At 40.2% G+C, this 18,698-nt stretch overlaps 1 protein-coding gene across 3 annotated transcripts in view; it reads left to right on the plus strand.

Annotated features, from left to right (window-relative positions):
- The first annotated feature begins 600 nt into the window (after positions 1-600).
- UVRAG (UV radiation resistance associated) overlaps positions 601-18,698 on the plus strand; it is a 301,824-nt gene continuing 283,726 nt past the window's right edge. For 2 of the 3 annotated variants that reach the window (XM_040489400.1, XM_040489398.1), the window contains exon 1: positions 18,402-18,590. In XM_040489400.1, coding sequence (XP_040345334.1) covers positions 18,417-18,590 — 174 coding nt within the window. In that variant the 5' untranslated portion in view covers positions 18,402-18,416. Of the gene's footprint in view, positions 910-18,401; positions 18,591-18,698 lie in introns of those variants that run through there. The other variant, XM_040489399.1, reaches the window with a different exon arrangement.

Below are 18,698 nucleotides of genomic sequence, written 5' to 3' on the forward strand. Positions count from 1 at the left end.
GGTCTCAGCGCATCCTGCGTGGTGACTTGTCGAACCATAAAATATTCTTTCTCAATGCTCGCACGGTCCTGCGAACCCCTCAGGAAAAAAGGCTGCTCAGAGAAGTTGCAACAGTAGCCCAGCCTTCGCGACCCAGCTGGCGCCAAACGGGTCCCCGCCGTCCAAGGGGAGGCCGGTTACCAGGGCAACTAGGTTCGGGCGGAAGTGGCTCAGAGGACTGACTCTCACTTATCAGGTGACTCTCCTGCCTCCTGCACGTGACAACAGAGCCCAGGCGCTCGCTCTACCTAGTCAGATCCCGCCCCTCTTTCCCCGTACTGACAACTGACACCAGCCTAGAGCAATGGCCCTTGCGGATCTACCAGGAGACCCCGCCCCACGGTAGTGAAAGAACCAATTAGACTGGGGAAAAAAGAAGCAACGCCCCGGGTTTCACCCCAGCTTGACAGACGCAATTTAGGCCATCCCCGGGTCCCTCCGCCCAGAGCCCATTCAGGCCGTCGATGGACAGCCCTTCTACCCAATAGCACATCCCTTGGCCGTCGTTGGGTCCCGCCCCCGTGGCAGCACAACCAATGAGCAAGCCAGGTCTCGGCGGGGTGGTGGGGGTTGCACTGCGGTAATATGGCTCTTCCTTAGCCCGCGGCCGCGGCGGCCGGAGGTGGGGTAGAGCCGTCCTGCCTCTCGGGTGGCGGGTTTCGGGGCTGCAGGGGCTCGGCGGGTCGTGGCTACGCTGTGGTGGCGGATGCCGGAGGAGCGCGGGCCCCGCCGCTCGGCGGCCCCTGGGTCAAGATGAGCGCCTCCGCGTCGGTCGGGGGCCCGGTCCCCCCGCCGCCCCCGGGCCCGGCCGCCGCGTTGCCACCCGGTTCTGCCGCGCGGGCCCTGCATGTGGAGCTGCCCTCTCAGCAGGTAAGCCCGCGGGCTCGCGGTGCTCGGTAGGGGGTGGGGTGGCAGGAGGCCGGGGAGGAGAGCCCGTGGGCGGCGGGCGGACCCTGTGCCAGCCGGGGGACCCGGGCGAGTGCCGGGGAGAACTCGGGGGACCGAGGACTTCAGGATTGTGAGGCGAGGGAGCCAGCGACGTCCGATGCTCTGGGAGATCCCCGAGTCCCCCGGAGGGATCCCGTTACTGGAGACCGGCTGCAAAGAGACGGGAAGAGACCCAGTGGAACTCCCTGGGGGCCCCGGCCTGAGCCCGCCTCTCCCCAGCTGGGGTGCTGGGGATTCCCTTGCGCGGACCCTCCTCCTCATTCCTCCTGGGAAGGGACCCGGGGAAGCCCGGGAGTCACCTGAGAGATGGGGAAAGCGCTTTTCCTTTCTCTACCCACTTGCGGAGAAACCAGTTGGTACTCTTTCCTACGGGAGAAGTTGAGGAATCTTTATGGTTTCTACCGTTTACTTTTCATCTCCTTGTTATGAAGTACTCCCCTCGGCTTCCCAAGAGAAATCCTTTGGGGCTTTGGGGTTTCCTTCCTGATTCTCAGACCCCCAAGGATCGCGTTTTAGCAATTTAGGGGCACCTTCCTCCTTCATTCCCTCAAAGGACTCCCCGTGGAAGGAGGATCTGATGTATATGTTTGTGTCTTACCCCATCCTTTAGCGGGGGTTTTGAGGGCTTCTCGGGTCCACATTGTAAGCGGATAATGAAGAGAGAGGACTGAGCTTGGGGGATCCAACACAATTCTCGGTGTCAGCCGTATGTCTGTATGGTACTTCTTCCCTCCACCTCTCCCTTGCCAGGAAAGGACCTTTCACCCTCTCTCGTATCCCTGTTTCCTTGAAGAGGACCCAAGGAAAAACTGTCAGTTCCTGAGACTTACCCACGCAGGATTTGTGTCAAGGGCTCAATGGCCAGTAATTCATTTCATCCTGACAGTTCTATGAGATAGCTATTTTTTATGATTTCCCGTTTTGTAGTTCAGCAAACTGAGTCTCAAAGATGGAAAATCCCACGTCCAAGGCCTTGAAGTCAGGAAGTGCTGAGGCTGGGTTTCACAGTCCAGCGTTGGGACCCTGTAGCCCGGGCACATGGCTGTGTGCTTGAGACTTGAGAACCTTCGCACAGGATGGAGCACGGTCCTTCACCCTGCATTCAACTACCCCTGCCCTAGTACTTAGGAAAGATTCTTAAAGAAGAAAGCAGAGTTTGGGGCAGGGGGTGGAGGGGATATGAGATGGGTTTGAAAGCAGGAAAAGTAGAGGGGGTGCTAAAGTGGAGAGCTGCACTGGAGGTCTTAGCTGCACTGGCCACTGAGCTGAATTGTGTGCAGAGGCAGGACTTTTTATGTGGGAGAAGAGCATTTAAAAGCTGGGGTTAGCATGTGCCCTAGTTTTGTGGTGCTGTTGGGAAGCGAGTTGGTGGAGAATGTTAGGAGTTTGAGGGTAGTGAGGTTTGGATTGTATTTATGAGGTCCTGGGAAAGATTAGAAGTCTGGCAGGGGGAAGACTAGCCTTAGGAATGAGCATTAAATGTGAATTTTCAGGTGTGTGGGGAGGTGGATTGTGAGGATGGGTACTGAGAGAGGCGATGGTGGGCACTGTTGGGAGCAGCCTGGAGAAATCCGAAGTATTGAGGGCCAAGAGGGATTTAGCTTGGGGGAGCTTTGGGAAAATGTGGGATTAGAAAAGAGGAAGCATCATTTGTTGCATAGAGCATGTTCTCTGATAACAGTTCACAGTTTAAAATGGGGGAAATAGCTAAACTGTCCGTGGAATAAATTTAACTGCTTTTGTAAGCCTTTGTCAAATTTTTGGATTTGTGCCGAGGGATACATAGTGGCTTAAGTGTTTAGCTGAATGCCATATGAGCTCTGAGTATGGTATTTACAGCTTTCTGGGGGTGTCATCCTTCTTGAATTCTTGGAAGGTAGCCTATATAACAAAAATACTTTTGCAGTTGACGTTTTTTTTAGTTTTATGGTCAAAGTGCCTATATAATGAAAATACTTTTACTTTTGCAACTGACGTTCATTTAGCTTTGGGGGTCAAAGTGTTCAGGTTTTTAGGGTGTGAGTAACATTTAAAAAAACATTTTTGTATAAGTGTTATCTGTATAAACTGCACTGATTATTTAGCACACAGCTTGATGAATTGTTGCAAAGTGAACACAGTTATATAACCATCACCCAAATTAAGAAATACAAAATTATTAGCATTCCAGAAGTCCTCTTTATGTTCTCTCCCATCTCTACCTTTTCTTTCTCTCCAAAGGAACTACTAGTCTAATTTCTAACAAGAGATCGGTTTTTGCCTGCTCTTGAATGGTGTATAAACGCAAACGGTGTATCATGCAAAGACCACATTTTTTTGTGGTCTTCTTTGTCTGATTTCTGTTGCTCGGTATTCTCTGTGAGCATCATAGGATGTGTGTGTATAAGACTTTTTTCTTTTAGCATGAATTCATTGTCTTTTGTTGTTGTTCTATGTAGCTTTTGCAAAATTTAAAAAGTTTAGATAAATTGGAAAATCAGTTGATAACTTTCTTTTAGATGACACTTTGAAAATTGTTTCGTTTTACTGGATCCCATGGTATTTGATAAGATGTCAGTCTTTTGAAACAAATAAGTAAACACTGTTTTAGGATTTCTGTTGTAAAGCTGATTGTCTCAAAGCATAGATTCAGTGCTTCCCCCAGGCTGCTTCTTGGCATTGTTGACAATTTTGAGTGGGTAGGTCAGTCTGTGAGATGTGGAGCCACATGCATAGCTTGTACCCACAAGGTACTAGGAGCACCTGTCCAGTCCGGACAGTCAAGAATGTCTTCAGGGGCTGCCAAACGTCCCTTAGAGGGGCAAAATTACTCCTGACTGACAACCACTGTTCTAAGTATATTTTCATCTTAGGGTAGACAGTGTCCCTGCTATTTTGTACTCATTCATTTCAGTTTTCATTAAGTCCCATTGATTCTCATGGCTGTGATGTTTAAAATGTTAATTTACTGTATTAGTTTTAAAGGTGTTGGAATCACCTTAATCTGCCTCCAGGAAAAGACTTACCTATTTTGCTCAAAGGAAGCCCACAAAACTATGTATAAGACCCAACTTATTTTTGTCTTATTTTAATCCACTTGTCGTTAAAAAAAAAATTTAGTTAAGGCTGCATAACTCCTGAATCTTTGTCTATGTGAGTAACTAGTCCCTAATTGTCAACCTGTCTGTGTCAAATGGGACTACTTACTACTTAATCTTTGCCTCCTTTTGCTTCTGTATGATCTTACTTTAATTGTTAATTTAAGCATGAACTAGTCACACATTTTGAAGACTGTTTTTGATCTTTAATTTTTGGTTGAGGTTTGTAATTAGTGAATATAAGCTCATCTGAAGAATAACTTCCTTCACACCCTTAAATTTAGAGTTTTGAAATAAAATTTTGTGTTTTGTGGTAGGGGCATTTAATACATCCTAAAAGTTTAATTGAGAGCACTTCTTTCCTCCCCAGAGTCTTCCTCACTTGAGTCTAACCTAAACTACATTTCTGTAGATACTCAGAAATGGGTGGTTTTTTAGTGATTGTTCAGTGACCCTTCCAGGGGGCCGCATATTCCTTTAAGAATTTGGTAAAAGCTATAGACACCTTCCTTAGAAAATGCACTTACATACGTAAACACAGTTTTGCCTGCGGTTTTGGTTTTCTTGAAACATATGTACATGGAAACCCCAGTATCAACAGCCCTGAACTGGTTTATTCCTTTCCTTTAAAAATTAAGAAAAAATTTGCTATTTATTATTTGTTTTAGACAATCATCCGTGTCAGTGTATATACATCTACCGTATTTTGCATAATAATGTTCACTTGGCTTTGTTTAACTCCTTGTTGGTAGCCCTTTGTACAGTTTCCAGTTTTATCTGTTACATTGTTGCAGGGAATATACACGTATAGGTATCTTTGTACACTTGTGCTAATATTTCTTTAGGATGAATTTTGAGCAGTGAAATCACTCAAAGGATATATGTATATATTTAAATTGGTATAAATACATAGAATTATACTTCATATAAAATATGTACATGAATACTTTTATTATTTGTACGTTTTTGTTAACTTTATTTTTTATTTTTATGTTTTCATTTTTGTTAACTTTAGAAGATATTAGCAAAGTGTTTCCCTGAAAGGACATGTCCACCACACTACTACCACTAGATTATGACAGGGTTTGTTTACCCATCATATTTTGTCAGCTTTGGGCATCGGAAGTTTTCTCCGTGTTTTCCAATATGATTTTATATATATGTATAATATATGTAGAATATAATCATATAACTTATACATATATGAATGTGTATAATCTGCATCTGTATACACATATGTATATATTTTTGCTATTTAAATTTGTATTTCTTTAATTATTATATTTTAATAGCTTCATTTAATGTATACGAAACACTGTGCTAAGTTCATGATCTCATTTATCCTTAAACAACCCTATGGATTTCATCTTTGCATAGGTTTATGTAACATTGTAATTTCCTTCGTGAATTGCAGGTTTATTTTTGTCCTTGGCATTAATTTTTCTGATCGCTCAATGTTTTTCGCTGATTTGAAGGGCATTTATTTTTCTTCTCCTGTGTTTGGAAGAGGTGGACTATATTAGCTCTATTAACATTTATATCCCCTGAACTTTTTTATGTAGACATTATTTTTCAGAACAGTTTTAGATTTACAGAAAACTTGAGGTGAAAAGATAGTGCAGAAACTATATACTCTACACCCATTTTCCCCTATTCTTGATGTCTTCCAATTGTATGATACATTTGTTACAATTAATGAACCAATCTTGATGTGTTATTACTAATGAAAGTCTCCAGTTTATTCAGTATTCCTTAGTTTAAAAAATTGGGGTAAAATATACATTCCATAAAATTTGCCATTTTAATACTTTTTAAGTGTGTGTCTCAAAGGCAGTTATGACTGTTTGTGCAGTCATCACCACTATCTATTTCCAGAAATTTTCATCATCCCAAACAGATACTGTACCCATTAAATAATAATTCCCCATTTTCCCCTTCTTCCAGCCCCTGGTGAACTTTGTTGTGCTCTGTTTCTATGAATTTGCTCATTCTAGGTACTTCATGTAAGTGAATAATACAGTATTTGCTCTTTTGCGTATGACTTATTTTCAGCGTAATGTTTTCAGTGTTCATCCATGTTGTAGCATGTATCAGAATTTCATTCCTTTATAAGTCTAAGTAATACTCCATTATATGTATATACTGGATTTTTTTTTTTATTTTTTAAGTAAATTGTACATCAACCTACTGAGTCAGCAGGAAGCCTGTGTATTTTGTTTATCTATTCATCTGTTAATGGATCTTTACTATTTACCTAATGACCTTTTTCTGTGCCAGGATATCATCCTGAATACCACATTATATTTAGTTGTTCTGTCTCCTTACTCTCTTGGCTGTGACAGTTCCTCAGATTTTCCTTCTTTTTGATGGCTGAGACAGTTTTGAGTACTGATAAGGTATTTTGTAGGATGCCCTTGTATTGGAATGAGTCTCATGTTGGTCCCCCCCGCCCCATGATTAGACTGGGGTTATGGGTTTGGGGAGGAAGGCCAAGGAGGTAAAGTGCCATTTTTATCTGGTCTTATCAGGTGTACATACTGTTAAGATGACTTATCACTATTGATGTTAACCTTCATCATCACCAGCTGAGGTAGTGTTTGTCTGGTTTACAAACACTGCTATAAAGTTACTCTTTCCCGCTCACTCTCCGTACTGTCCTTTTTGGAAGAAAGTCACTATGCACAGCCCATAGTTGAGGAGTGGGGATTCCTGTTCCCTCTCCTGAAGGGCAGAATATCTACATACATCATTTGGAATTCTTCTGCATGGGAGATTTGTATCAGTAACTACTTCTTTTACAGATGAGGAATCTAAGGTCTGGGTAACTTTTTCAAAGTTACACAGCGTTAACACAGGGGCGGTTAAGGTCTTTAATTACCAGTTGCCATAGACACCTATTCTTTGCAGAGCGCTGGCTAAACACAGACGTTTTAAGTTACCTGAAGGTTCAGGACCATGATGCTTTGTAGTTTATTTCCCATAGCACCTCTACCAAACACTACTGATTACATAGTAGGAGCTGTCTGTATATTTTTATTTTTAATTTTTATTTTTATATGAATCTTTCCTTTGAAGACCTTTACAGCCTAAAGAGAAGAAGGAAATGGGATTGAAGCACATACAAGAAAAAAATGGTAGAAGCATCAAAAAGCTTTATAAAGCTTAATTTAGCCATATATGATACATAGTTCCCTCTTATGTGTTTATTAGATATCTTACTGTTGCTAATCTAATTTGATTTTTTTTTTTCATGTACTTTCAAAGAAATCTGTTTTGTTGGTAAGGCCACTAAAGGCAGAGAGAAAGTTGTGTCTTATTAGGAACATATGCCTCCTGCAGCACAGTACTGTGCTATGTATGTTCGTTCCTTCCACAAATATTTATTGAGCCCCTTACTTGTGACTCAAATTTAAAACATGTATATAAAATAGAATGATAGCAATTTTTGAACTGCTTTGGCTCTTGTAAACAAAACTATATGAGGAAGGTTCAGAAACTGGAAAAAAATCAGCAGTCTAAAAATCATTTTTATATGACAAAATACATTTAATTAAGATTTTTTTATTTGTTTGTTTCTTTGTTTTTCTTGTGAAAATGTTTAGTTCTCTTTTGAAAGGAAAAGCTATGTTCTTATTTAGTGTTTACTTTAAAATTTCTCCACAGGATCACAATTCTTAACTTTGTGGCAGAAAATTTTTGAAGTGAAACTGACTAGAAATAGAGCAAGAACAGAACTGAAACTTATAAGTTGGGCCTGAAGTGTGTAGTGAAATGAAAAAACAAATTAGGTTTTCGTAGTTTTAAAATGTGTACTTTTGATATCTGTGTATTTTTACCCATCAGCCTTATTACTACTGTGGGGGAAAAGGAAAATTTGTCATTTTCAAAAATTATTTATTTTTGAGACCGCGCGCGCGAGAGAGTGGTAAGTGGGGAAGGGCCAGAGAGAGAGGGAGACAGAATCCTAAGCAGGCTCCAGGCTCTGAGCTGTTAGCACAGATCCCCACGTGGGGCTCCAACTGACAAACAGCGAGATCATGATCTGAGCTGAAATCAAGAGTTGGACGCTCAACCCATTGAGCCACCCAGGCGCCCCCATTTGTCATTTTTAAAGCACTTGAATGAATGCAGTAACAAACCATGGGTATTTTAGAAAAATTAAAGACAGGTCTATGTTAAGAGAGGAGTTGAAACATTTTAGGTTTTATACTTTGTTATAGGTCTAATGACCCCGTAGTGTCTCAGGCAGAGTTAAATGTTTCTAATTCCTTGCATCAGTTAGCAGTTAGACTATATAGGTGGAAGAGTGCGTGCAGCACAGAAAACTTGACATTGGAATTTTTAGAAAACATAATTCATAGTATACCTTCTTGGTTTAGTATTATACAATCTTGTTTTCCATCTTTGAGATGGAATCTTGAATTTGAATCATAGAAGTTTACAAATGCAAAATCTGAAGCTCTCAGAGGTGAAACTATTCCCCTGGCCATACACTTGGTCATCTGTTTATTCTCTTCCTGAAGGAGTCAGTAAAGATGATTAGTTTAACAAATGTGAATTGAGTGTCCTGTTGTTCTTTTAGTGACAGATACCTGACCAGAACCTGGGTGTTGGGAGTAGTTCTACTGTGTTTTTGGCTGGGTGTTTGAAAACTTGTTTCTTAAACTTATCTCTGTGCTTTGTCACAGCATCTCCACATCTCTGGGGATTTTAGGCTAGGACAGAAGTGGAAGAAAGGCTGTATTTTAAACTTCTTTTTACAGGCAGAATACTCAGGCTCCACCCCCACACCCCTTTTATGGTGTGAATTAGAATGAAACTTTGGAAGATCCCTCTGTATTTTAAGTGATCAGTCTTCCTGTTTTGTCTTTGGGTACTTACCATGCCTATCCTTTTTTTTAAAAATGCCTATCCTTTTTTGAGTAGTCCATTTAAGAATTCCTGATTCTCTACCTCTTTAAATTTCTGAAACAGCAACATCTGGTGATTGTGGGTTCTTTGATGTCAGGAATTTCATTCTCTGTAATATTTGACGCTGATTGCCACAGACCTCATTTACTAGAAATGTTACGAGGCATTGAAAACTCTAGTCAAGTGCGTTTGTTGGTTAAAGGCTAAGCCAGATACTGTTAAAGCTGAGCATTAGAGCCTAGCACTTAAGCGGCTCAGTTTGTTCGTTGGTCCATTGAAATATCTGGCATTTTTCCGCCCGCCATGGTTTTTAGAATATCCTGAAAGAAACAGTCTGATTTTTTTTGAGAACAGTAGGGAAAATCAGGAAGTGGAAACTGACAGTTACCTTTGGCTTTCGTCAGTAGACTCCAGGGTAAGAAAAAAGGGAAGATACAAATAAGCAAAAGTGGCAATCAGACTTTTATGATTTTTTTTTTTCAGGAAAAACTTGGTGTTCTTTACCATGATTATACTTTTTTTTTACTAGGGGTTTTACTCTGAACTATAAGTAATTCATATGTTATGTTAGCCTCTATTAAAAGAGGAAAACTTAACTGTGTCAGCCATTTATTCAACAGATATTTATAAAGTATCCTCTTTGAATTATGTTAGGCATGTGATTAGAAACTGTAGGTCTTGTGTCCTCCAACGTGCTTATGTCTTTCAGAGGATGTGAATTTTTCCTGTCACAATTCCAGTCGCTTTTTGATCAGAATACAGGAAAACTAAACGTTTAAAAAAAAAGCAACATGAAAGTAACTTTATTTAGAATCATGAAAAACTTTTTTTTTTAAAATTTCTGAGAGAGAGAGCAAGAGTGAGAGAGAGAGAGAGAGAGAGTGAGCATGGAGGAGGGGTAGAGAGACAGGGAGACAGAGGATCTGAATTGGCCCTGCGCTGAGAGCTCCAATGTGGGGCTCAAACTCATGAACCATGAAATCATTATCTGAGCCAAAGTCAGACTCTTAACTGAGCCACCCAGGCGCCCTTTTAAAAATACTTTTTTTTTTTTTTTTTAACGTTTATTTAGTTTTGAGAGACCGAGATAGAGCACGAGTGGGGGAGGGGCAGAGAGAGAGGGAGACACAGAATCCAAAGCAGGCTCCAGGCTCTGAGCTGTCAGCACAGAGCCCAGCGCGGGGCTCGAACTCATGAACTGTGAGATCATGACCTGAGCCAAGGTCAGATGCTTAACCGACTGAGCCACCTAGGCGCCCCTAAAAAAACTTTTTTAACCTTGATTGTCTACCTTAATGAATAGAATAATCTCATTAAATTTGTACTGCTTTCATCCACTAAAATGTTAATATCCAGCTATATATGGGAAGCAGCAAGATGAAGAAGATTTTCTAATTTTTCATTTTGAAAATAGATCACAAAGCAAGATAGGAAAGTAGGCTGTGGGTACGCTACTCATTACAGGTCTAGGACATTTTATTGTATTTATTTATTTTTATTATTATTATTTTTTATTGTGAGAGAGAGAGGCAGAGAAAGAGAGGGAGAGAGAGAGGATTCCAAGCGGTCTCTGTACTGACAGTGTGGTCATGACCTGAGCTGCAATCAAGAGTAGGACGCTTAACTGACTGAGCCACCCAGGCGCCCCTCCAGGCCAATGTATTTTATAGCACTGTGCTCTTTATAGGAGAGAGTTGGTCCCAACTTTATAGTAGGTATAAAGATTTAATTGATAGTAGGTATTTCAGGCTTGTTTTCATGAATTGACTTAATGGAGTTTATTCTACTTGATAGGTATTTCATATAAACAGTTGTCCAGGTGTTCTGGAGTGACTAGTTTACTTTTGATATCCATATATTTCTGTCAAAGACATCAGTTTGATTATTAGATGGGGACACTAGAATTGCAGAATTTCTTAATTGTACCCTAGCTGCATTTTTGATATTATATTAACTTGGCTGCTTTAAAACTATCTGAAAATTACTAAAAATTATTGCTCATGAATATTGTATGTTCAAGAAAAGGTTACATGTATTAATATCCTCTTTATTTTTTTATTATTTAAAAAAAATGTTTGGGGCACCTCGGTGGCTCAGTCGGTTGAGTGTCTGACTTCGGCTCAGGTCATGATCTCACAGTCCGTGGGTTTGAGCCCCGCGTTGGGCTCTGTGCTGACAGCTCAGAGCCTGGAGCCTGCTTCCAATTCTGTGTCTCCCTCTCTCTCTGCCCCTCCCCTGCTCATGCTCTGTCTCTCTCTGTCTCAAAAATAAATAAAAACATTAACAAAAATTAAAAAAAATGTTTTATTTATTTATTTTTGAGAGAGAGAGAGAAAACACAAGCAGGGGAGGGGCAGGGAGAGAGGGAGACATAGAATCTGAAGCAGGCTCCAGGCTCTCAGCTGTCTGCACAGAGCCCAGCATGGGGCTCAAACTCACAAACTGTGAGGTCATGACCTGAGCCAAAGTCGGATGCTTAACCCACTGAGCCACCCAGGCGCCCCTATCAATATCCTCTTTAATGAGGTAGCAATATATGCAGGGTATTTTAGATAAGTTATATATATATATATTTAAATGGATACTTAGAAGTAAACATAAAACCTCTTAAGATTAAAAAATTTAATTGATATTAAATTCCTGCTGTGTACCAAATATTGCATTAGGCTGGTGTGCATCTTTCTTCAACTTCTCTTATTGTTGGAATACCAGAATATATTTGATTGTAATTTTATATCATTTTCCTTTTTTCATTTAATTTGCATTTCATTTTTGTGATTTCACAATGTCTGTTGTTAGATATTATTATTACTATTATTTTAACGTGAGGTATAATTGGCATATAACATTAGTTTCAGGTATACAACATAATGACTTGATATTTGTATAATTTGTGAAATGACCAGCACAGTAAGTCTAGTTAACATCTATCACCATACGTAGTCCTCCTTCTTTTCTTCCTCCCTCTCTCCCTCCCTCCCTTCTTTCTCTCTCTCTCTTTTCTTTTTCTTTTCTCTTTTCTTTTCTTTTCTTTTCTTTTCTTTTCTTTTCTTTTCTTTTCCTCTCTTCTCTTCTCTTCTCCTCTCTTTTCTTTTCTCTCCATGTCTAGTGTGGGGCTTGAACGCATGACCCCAAGATCAAGAGTCTTATGCTCTACTGACTGAGTCAGCCAGGCGCCCCAGTCACCATAATAGTTACAAAAAAATTCTTGTGATGAGGACTTTTAAGATTTACTCTCATAGCAACTTTCAAATATTCAATACAGTATTATTAACTATAGTCACATTACGTTCCCGTGACTTATTTATTTTATAACTGAAAATCTGTACTTTTTGACCTTTTGACCCCCTTCACCCAGTTCACCCCTCCTCCACCTCCATTTTTACAATTTCTTACGAACAAATAATCATTCCTTTAATATGGTGTGGTGGAAATGGAAAGACTTGTAAAACTGGTTCAGGGAGTAACTAAGGTAACTTTGGGAAAAGCACTTTGGTCTTCGGTTCTTAACTTTTACAAGAGAAGATTGGAGAGAGATTAGATTATTTGTATCTTTAAACATGTTAAACCTCTGTGCCTCCTTTTTCTCAGTTGCCAGTTGCTTTACTTTGGTCCCTTTGTGGAATTTTCATTCCGCAAACACCGTGTTCAACTCTGTTCTGTGCTGTCCTTTGTTCAGCAGTTATTTTTTTGAGTTTCTACTATGTATACCACAGTGGTGAAGAATATGGATTCTAGAGCCAGACGGACTGCTTGGGTTCAAATCCTGGTCCTTCCATTTCTTAGCTGAGCAGTCTGGAAGTTACTTGATCTCCCTATGCCTCAGGAAGGCTCGAATCAAATGGGCATAATAGCACCTACCTTGTAGGGTTGCTGAAAGGATTAAATGAGTCATAAATTTGCTTAAAAAGGTGCTTGGTACAGAGTGCTCCAGAAATGTTAGTTGTTGGCTTCTATTGTTATTACTATTGCTATTTGTTAGGCATTGTCCTTGCCATGGAGGGACTCATAATCTAATGGTTAAGGCAACTATATCAACAAACCATAATATAAGAGATAGAATGAACAAAAGCTGAAGTGGGAAAGATGAGGAAAAGTATTCTAGTAGAGTGATCAACTTGAATAAAAAGGTAAAGTATAAAAAGGAGTGGCAGATAATTAAGTGAAGCTGGAGTTTAAGTAGCTAAGAGGAGGATGGTGGAAACAAATGTGTTGGAGAGGTATAGTTTGGGATTAGATTATAAAGGGTCACATATGCCAGGCTCTCCTGTAGGTAGATGGGAGGATGGTTTCTTTTTAAAGACTTAATTTTTAAAAAAAATTTTAGTGTTTATTTATTTTTGAGAGAGAGAGAGAGAGAGAAAAAGACAGAGTATGAGCGAAGGAGGAGCAGAGAGAGAGGGAGACAGAATCCAAAGTAGGCTCCAGGCTCTGAGTTGTCAGCACAGAGCCTGATGTGGGGCTCACAGCCATGAACCGTGAGATCATGACCTGAGCCAAAGTTGGACGCTTAACCGACTGAGCCACCTAGGTGCCCCAAGACTTGATGTTTTTTTTTAGAGCAGTTTTAGATTCACAGTGAAATTGAGCAGAATGTACAAAGATTTCCCAGATTCCCCTGACCCCACACATGCGTAGTATTTCCCATTATCAATATCCCCTTCTCTATGGTATGTTAGTCATAGTTGGCGAACCTGCATTGACACATCATTGTCACCCAAAGCCCATAGTTTACATTAGGGTTTGTGTTATATCTTCTATGGTTTGGGACAAATATATAATGACATGTATTCACCAATATAGTTATCATACAGAGTAGTTTCAGTGCTGTAAAATCTCCTTTGCTATACCTGTTCATCCCCCACTCCCTCTTAAGCCCTGGCAACCATTGATCTTTTTATTGTCTCCATAGTTTTGCCTTTTCCAGAATGTCATATAGTTGGAATCCTACAACTCCCTTGAGTAAATACTGAGGACCATGATTACTGGAATGTATGGGAAGAGTATGTTTAGTTTTATAAGAACCTGCCAAACTGACGTCCAAAGTGGCTGTACCATTTTGCCTCCCACTAACAATGAATTAAGAGTCCCTGTTACTGCACATCCTTGTCACCATTTGGTACTATCAATGTTCTGGAGTTTGGCCATTCTACTAGGTGTGTGTAGTGGCATCTTGTTTTAGTTTGGATTTTCCTGATGAAAAATGGTGAAGCATCTTTTCATGAGCTTATTTGCCATCTGTATATCTTGTATGGTGAGCTGCCAAAGTCTTTGGTCCAATTTACAGTTGGGTTGTTTTGTTTTCTTATTGTTGAGTTTGAAGAGTTCTTTGTATATTTTGGGTAACAGTGCTTTGTCAGATGTGGCTTTTGCAATTATTTTTTCCTAGTCCGTGGCTTGTCTTCTTTCTCTTAATACTGCCTTTTGCAGAACAGAAGTTTTAAATTTTAATGAAGTCCAGCTTGTCAGTTATTCTTGTCATGCAGAATGTGTTTGATGTTATACCTAAAAGGGCTCCTGGGTGGCTCAGTAGGTTAAGCGTCTGGCTTTGGCTCAGGCCATGATCCTGCTGGTCTTGATTTCAAGCCCCACATCAGGCTCTGTGCTGACAGCTCAGAGCCTGGAACCTATTTCAGATTCTGTGTCTCCTTGTCTCTCTGCCTGCTTGTGCTGTCTCTCTCTCTCGAAAATAAACAAACATTAAACAAAAAATTAAAAAGTAATTGTTGTACCCAAGATCACCTAGGTTTCTCCTATGTTATTTTCTATGAGTTTTATAGACCTATAGTTAGGTCTATAATCTCATTCTGAATTAATTTTTGTGAAGGATGTAAGGTTTGTGTCTAGAATCATTTGTTTGCATGTGAATGTCCAGTTGTTCCAGCACCATTTGTTTAAAAGACTTTGCCCTATTATACTGCCTTTGCTCCTTTGTTAAAGATCAGTTGACTATACTTATGTGGGTCTATTTCTGGGCTTTCTTTTCTGTTCCATTGATTTTTTTTTTTTTTTTATTCTCTTGCCAATACTACACTGTCTTGATTACTGTAGCTTTATCATAAGTCTCAGATAGTGTCAGTCCTCTAAATTTGTTCTCCTTCAAATCCTTTTTTTTTTTTTTTTCTTTTTTGGAGAGAGAGGTGCATGGGAGCGTGCCAGTGGAGGAGGGGCAGAGAGAGACTCTTAAGTAGGTCTGACTCTGCTCGGTGCAGAGCCAGACCAGGGTTCAATCTCAACAACTGTGAGATCATGACCAGAGCCAAAATCAAGAGTCAGGTGCTTAACCGACCAAGCTACCCAGGCGCCCCATAACTTTGTTCTCCTTCAATATCGTGTTTGCTATTCTGGGTCCTTGGCCCTCTCCATATAAACTTTAGAATTGGCTTGTTAATAACTACAGAATTACTTGCTGGGATTTTGATTGGTATTGCATAGACTCTATAGATCAAGTTGGGAAGAACTGACATCTTGACAATATTGAGTCTTCGTATCCATGAGTATACAATGTTTCTCCACTTTTGTAGTTCTTCCTTGATATCTTTTTATCAGAGTTTTGTAGTTTTCCTTATATAGATCTTGTACATATTTTCTTAGATTCATACCTCCTATTTCATTTTTTGAGGCTACTAATGAAAATGTTATTGTGTTTTTAAGTTAAAATTCCAGTTGTTCATTGCTGGTATAGAGGAGATTGGCTTTTGCATGTTAACCCGTATCCTGCAACCTTGGTATTATTGCTTATTAGTTCCTGGAGTTTTTTTGTTCATTTTCTCAGGTTTTCTACATAGACGGTCATGTCATCTGTGACAAAAACAGTTTTCTTTCTTCCTTCCCAAACCATATTCTTTTATACCTTTTCTCGTTTTATTGCATTAGCTAGGACTTGTATTCCTTTTCCTTTTTAAAAAGACTTTTTGTTTAGAAAGAATTTCAAGCTTATTGAAACATTGCAAAAATAAAACTTGTATGAGAACACTATATCTTTATACCCTTAGCCCAGATTTGTCTCCTAACATTATTTCATTTGCTTTGTCATTTGCAAGCTCTCTCTTTCTGTATGTACAGATATAGATAAATGTTTTTGTGTATGTGAATCATTTGAAGTTAAATTACATGTATCGCAACCTTTAAAAAAAATTTTTTTATGTTTATTTTTGAGAGAGAGACAGAGTATGAGCAGGAAGGGGCAGAGAGAGAGGGAGACATAGAATTTGAAGCAGGCTTCAGGCTCTGAGCTGTCAGCACCCCGATGCGGGGCTTGCACTCATGAACCCTGAGATCATGAGCGGAGCCGATGTTGGACGTTTAACTGACTGCGCCACCCAGGCGCTCCATGACCTTTTACTTTTAAATACTTGAGTACGTATTTCCTAAGTAGGTATATTCTCTTTCATATCCACAGTATAGTTATCAACTTCAGTAAAATTAGCATTGATATAATACTTTTACCTAATCTGTGGTTTATACTCCACTTTTGTCAGTTGGTTGCATAATGTCCTTTATAGAAATTTTCCTCCTCCACTTCATGATCTAGTCTAGGGTCAGGTAGTGCATTTAATTGTCTTATCTCTTCTTTAAGAGCTTTTCACAGCTTTTGTCTTTTTTTTTTTTTTTTTAAATGTCAGTGTCATATTACAAACCACTTCTTCCCTTTTAAAAATAGAACATTCCTCATTTTTTGTTCATCTGATGTTTCCTCATGATTAGATTCAGATTACTCATTCTCACTTGGAGTATTTTGTGCGTGGTGATGTGTCCTGCATACAGTATACAGTATGACCTTTGGAGGCACACAGTGTCCATTTGTCCCTCGCTGGTGATGTTCAGTTTTGTCACCTGATCAAGATGTTATCTGATTTCTCAACTTTGTCATTCTGTGTGTGTCTGTACGTGCGCCTGCATGAACGTGACTAGTGAATAGTTTGTAGGGAGACGCTTAGAGAACATACGTATATCCTGTTCCTCCCCCTCTAGACTTGTCATCCATTATCATCCATTGATGATTCTTGTCTGAGCCAGTCTTGGCTGTGATGTGACAAAACAATGATTTCCCAGCTCTTACCGCTCCCTCCACATTTCCCAGTCTGACTTGGGCATCGTACTGTTATAAGCAAGAATGGCAGGATCGTATTTTGTTTTTAACTCATTAATTGTTTTTTATTCAAGTGTAGTTGACACGTGAAGAGTCAGTGGTAGTGGACAGAGTGGTGAGGAGACTGCTGACAACACTTCTAAACGAGGGGAGACTGAGGCCTGAATGGCGAGGCAGCAGTGTGCATGCATCTGTCATTCCCGTCTTCTCTCAAGAGACATTTAGTGAATATCTGTGTGGCTGCACATTAGCCACTTGGGATAAAAAGTCACAGTTTGGGTCCTTAAGGAGCTTATAATCATTGAGGCTACAGAAGGGCAAAGAGTTATGATAAAATATGTGCCGTTTTTTAAAAAAATGTTTATTATATGAATGAGTTTGGGGGCTTGGCTTTTCAGAAGGGTTGGTTTATTTTATTTTTTTCATTTTTAATTCTTTTAATGTTTATTTATTTTGAGAGAGAGAGACCGACAGACAGACTGTGCTAGCAGGCGAGAGGCAGAGAGAGAGAATCCCAAGCAAGCTGCACTCTGTCAGCGCAGAGCCTGATGCAGACTTGAACTCACAAACCGTGAGATGATGACCTGAGCCAAAATCAAGAGTCGACACTGAACTGACTGAGCCACCCAGGCGCCCTTAAAATATGTGCTATTAAGAGCTATGCATAAAATATAACTTTAAATGCAAGGGCACTGCCTTAGATGGCATAGTGAAATAGCTAAGATTGTTTGTGCTTTACTTATTGGTTCATCCATCAAACACTTACTGAGGACCTATTTTGTACCAGGACTGTGCTAAGGGCTGTGGGCATAAAGAAGAATAAAACTTGGTTTCTGTATTTAGAAATCACCCCTCTTTTGCGGGGGTGGGGGGGGGCGGGGGCATTGGCAATAAAGCGCGATTGTGGCAAGTGCTGTGATGGTGGCATGTCCACAGTGTAGTCCTAGCATAGAAGGGAGGAGTGATCATCTTCATTTGGGGTAGTGGATGGGACAGGGAGGTCAGGAAGGATATATCAAAAGTGGGAATTCTGGAGCTGGGTCATAAAGGGTGATTTGCTGTTTGTCTGCTTAATTGTAGGTATTCATTTTATTCTAACTTTGTGATTACCATTTACTGCCAGATTTCCCTCCTCCCAAGATTTATGGCTTCTTGTCACATACCATTGTAGAAGTTTCCTTTAAAAGTTATTCATGAACAGCGTTCCCATTCTTACCCTGTTGTCTTTTCCCATGCTGCTTTGTTTGTCGTAGCTAATCTCTTTAAAACCATTCTCAGTATTTTAGCCACAGTAGTTAGAGCCATCTCTCCCATTTGACAGGGGAGAAGATCAAGGCTCAGACAAGAACATGGAAGAGCTAGAGTTCATCATCTGCAACTATTCCGGTTCTACATTCAAAGCTTTTCCCACTATCTCACTCTGCTTGTTGGATTTAAAGTGCAGTTTTCCAGTTTCATCTCTGCCTGTACGTTCACAAACCTGTATACCTCCAGTTCAGTGGATAGACTTTGAAGCTCTACAGGTAAACTGATCACAAAAGAATGAGGAAACTTTAGGGTGATTGAGAATAATAGTAACATTATTGAACTATCATGGTTCCAGCACTGTGTCTAAGTACTTTGCAGTTACT

This window comes from Herpailurus yagouaroundi, unplaced genomic scaffold, assembly GCF_014898765.1.
Source record: "Herpailurus yagouaroundi ecotype Mexico unplaced genomic scaffold, PumYag 180, whole genome shotgun sequence".
Classification (NCBI taxonomy): domain Eukaryota; kingdom Metazoa; phylum Chordata; class Mammalia; order Carnivora; family Felidae; genus Herpailurus; species Herpailurus yagouaroundi.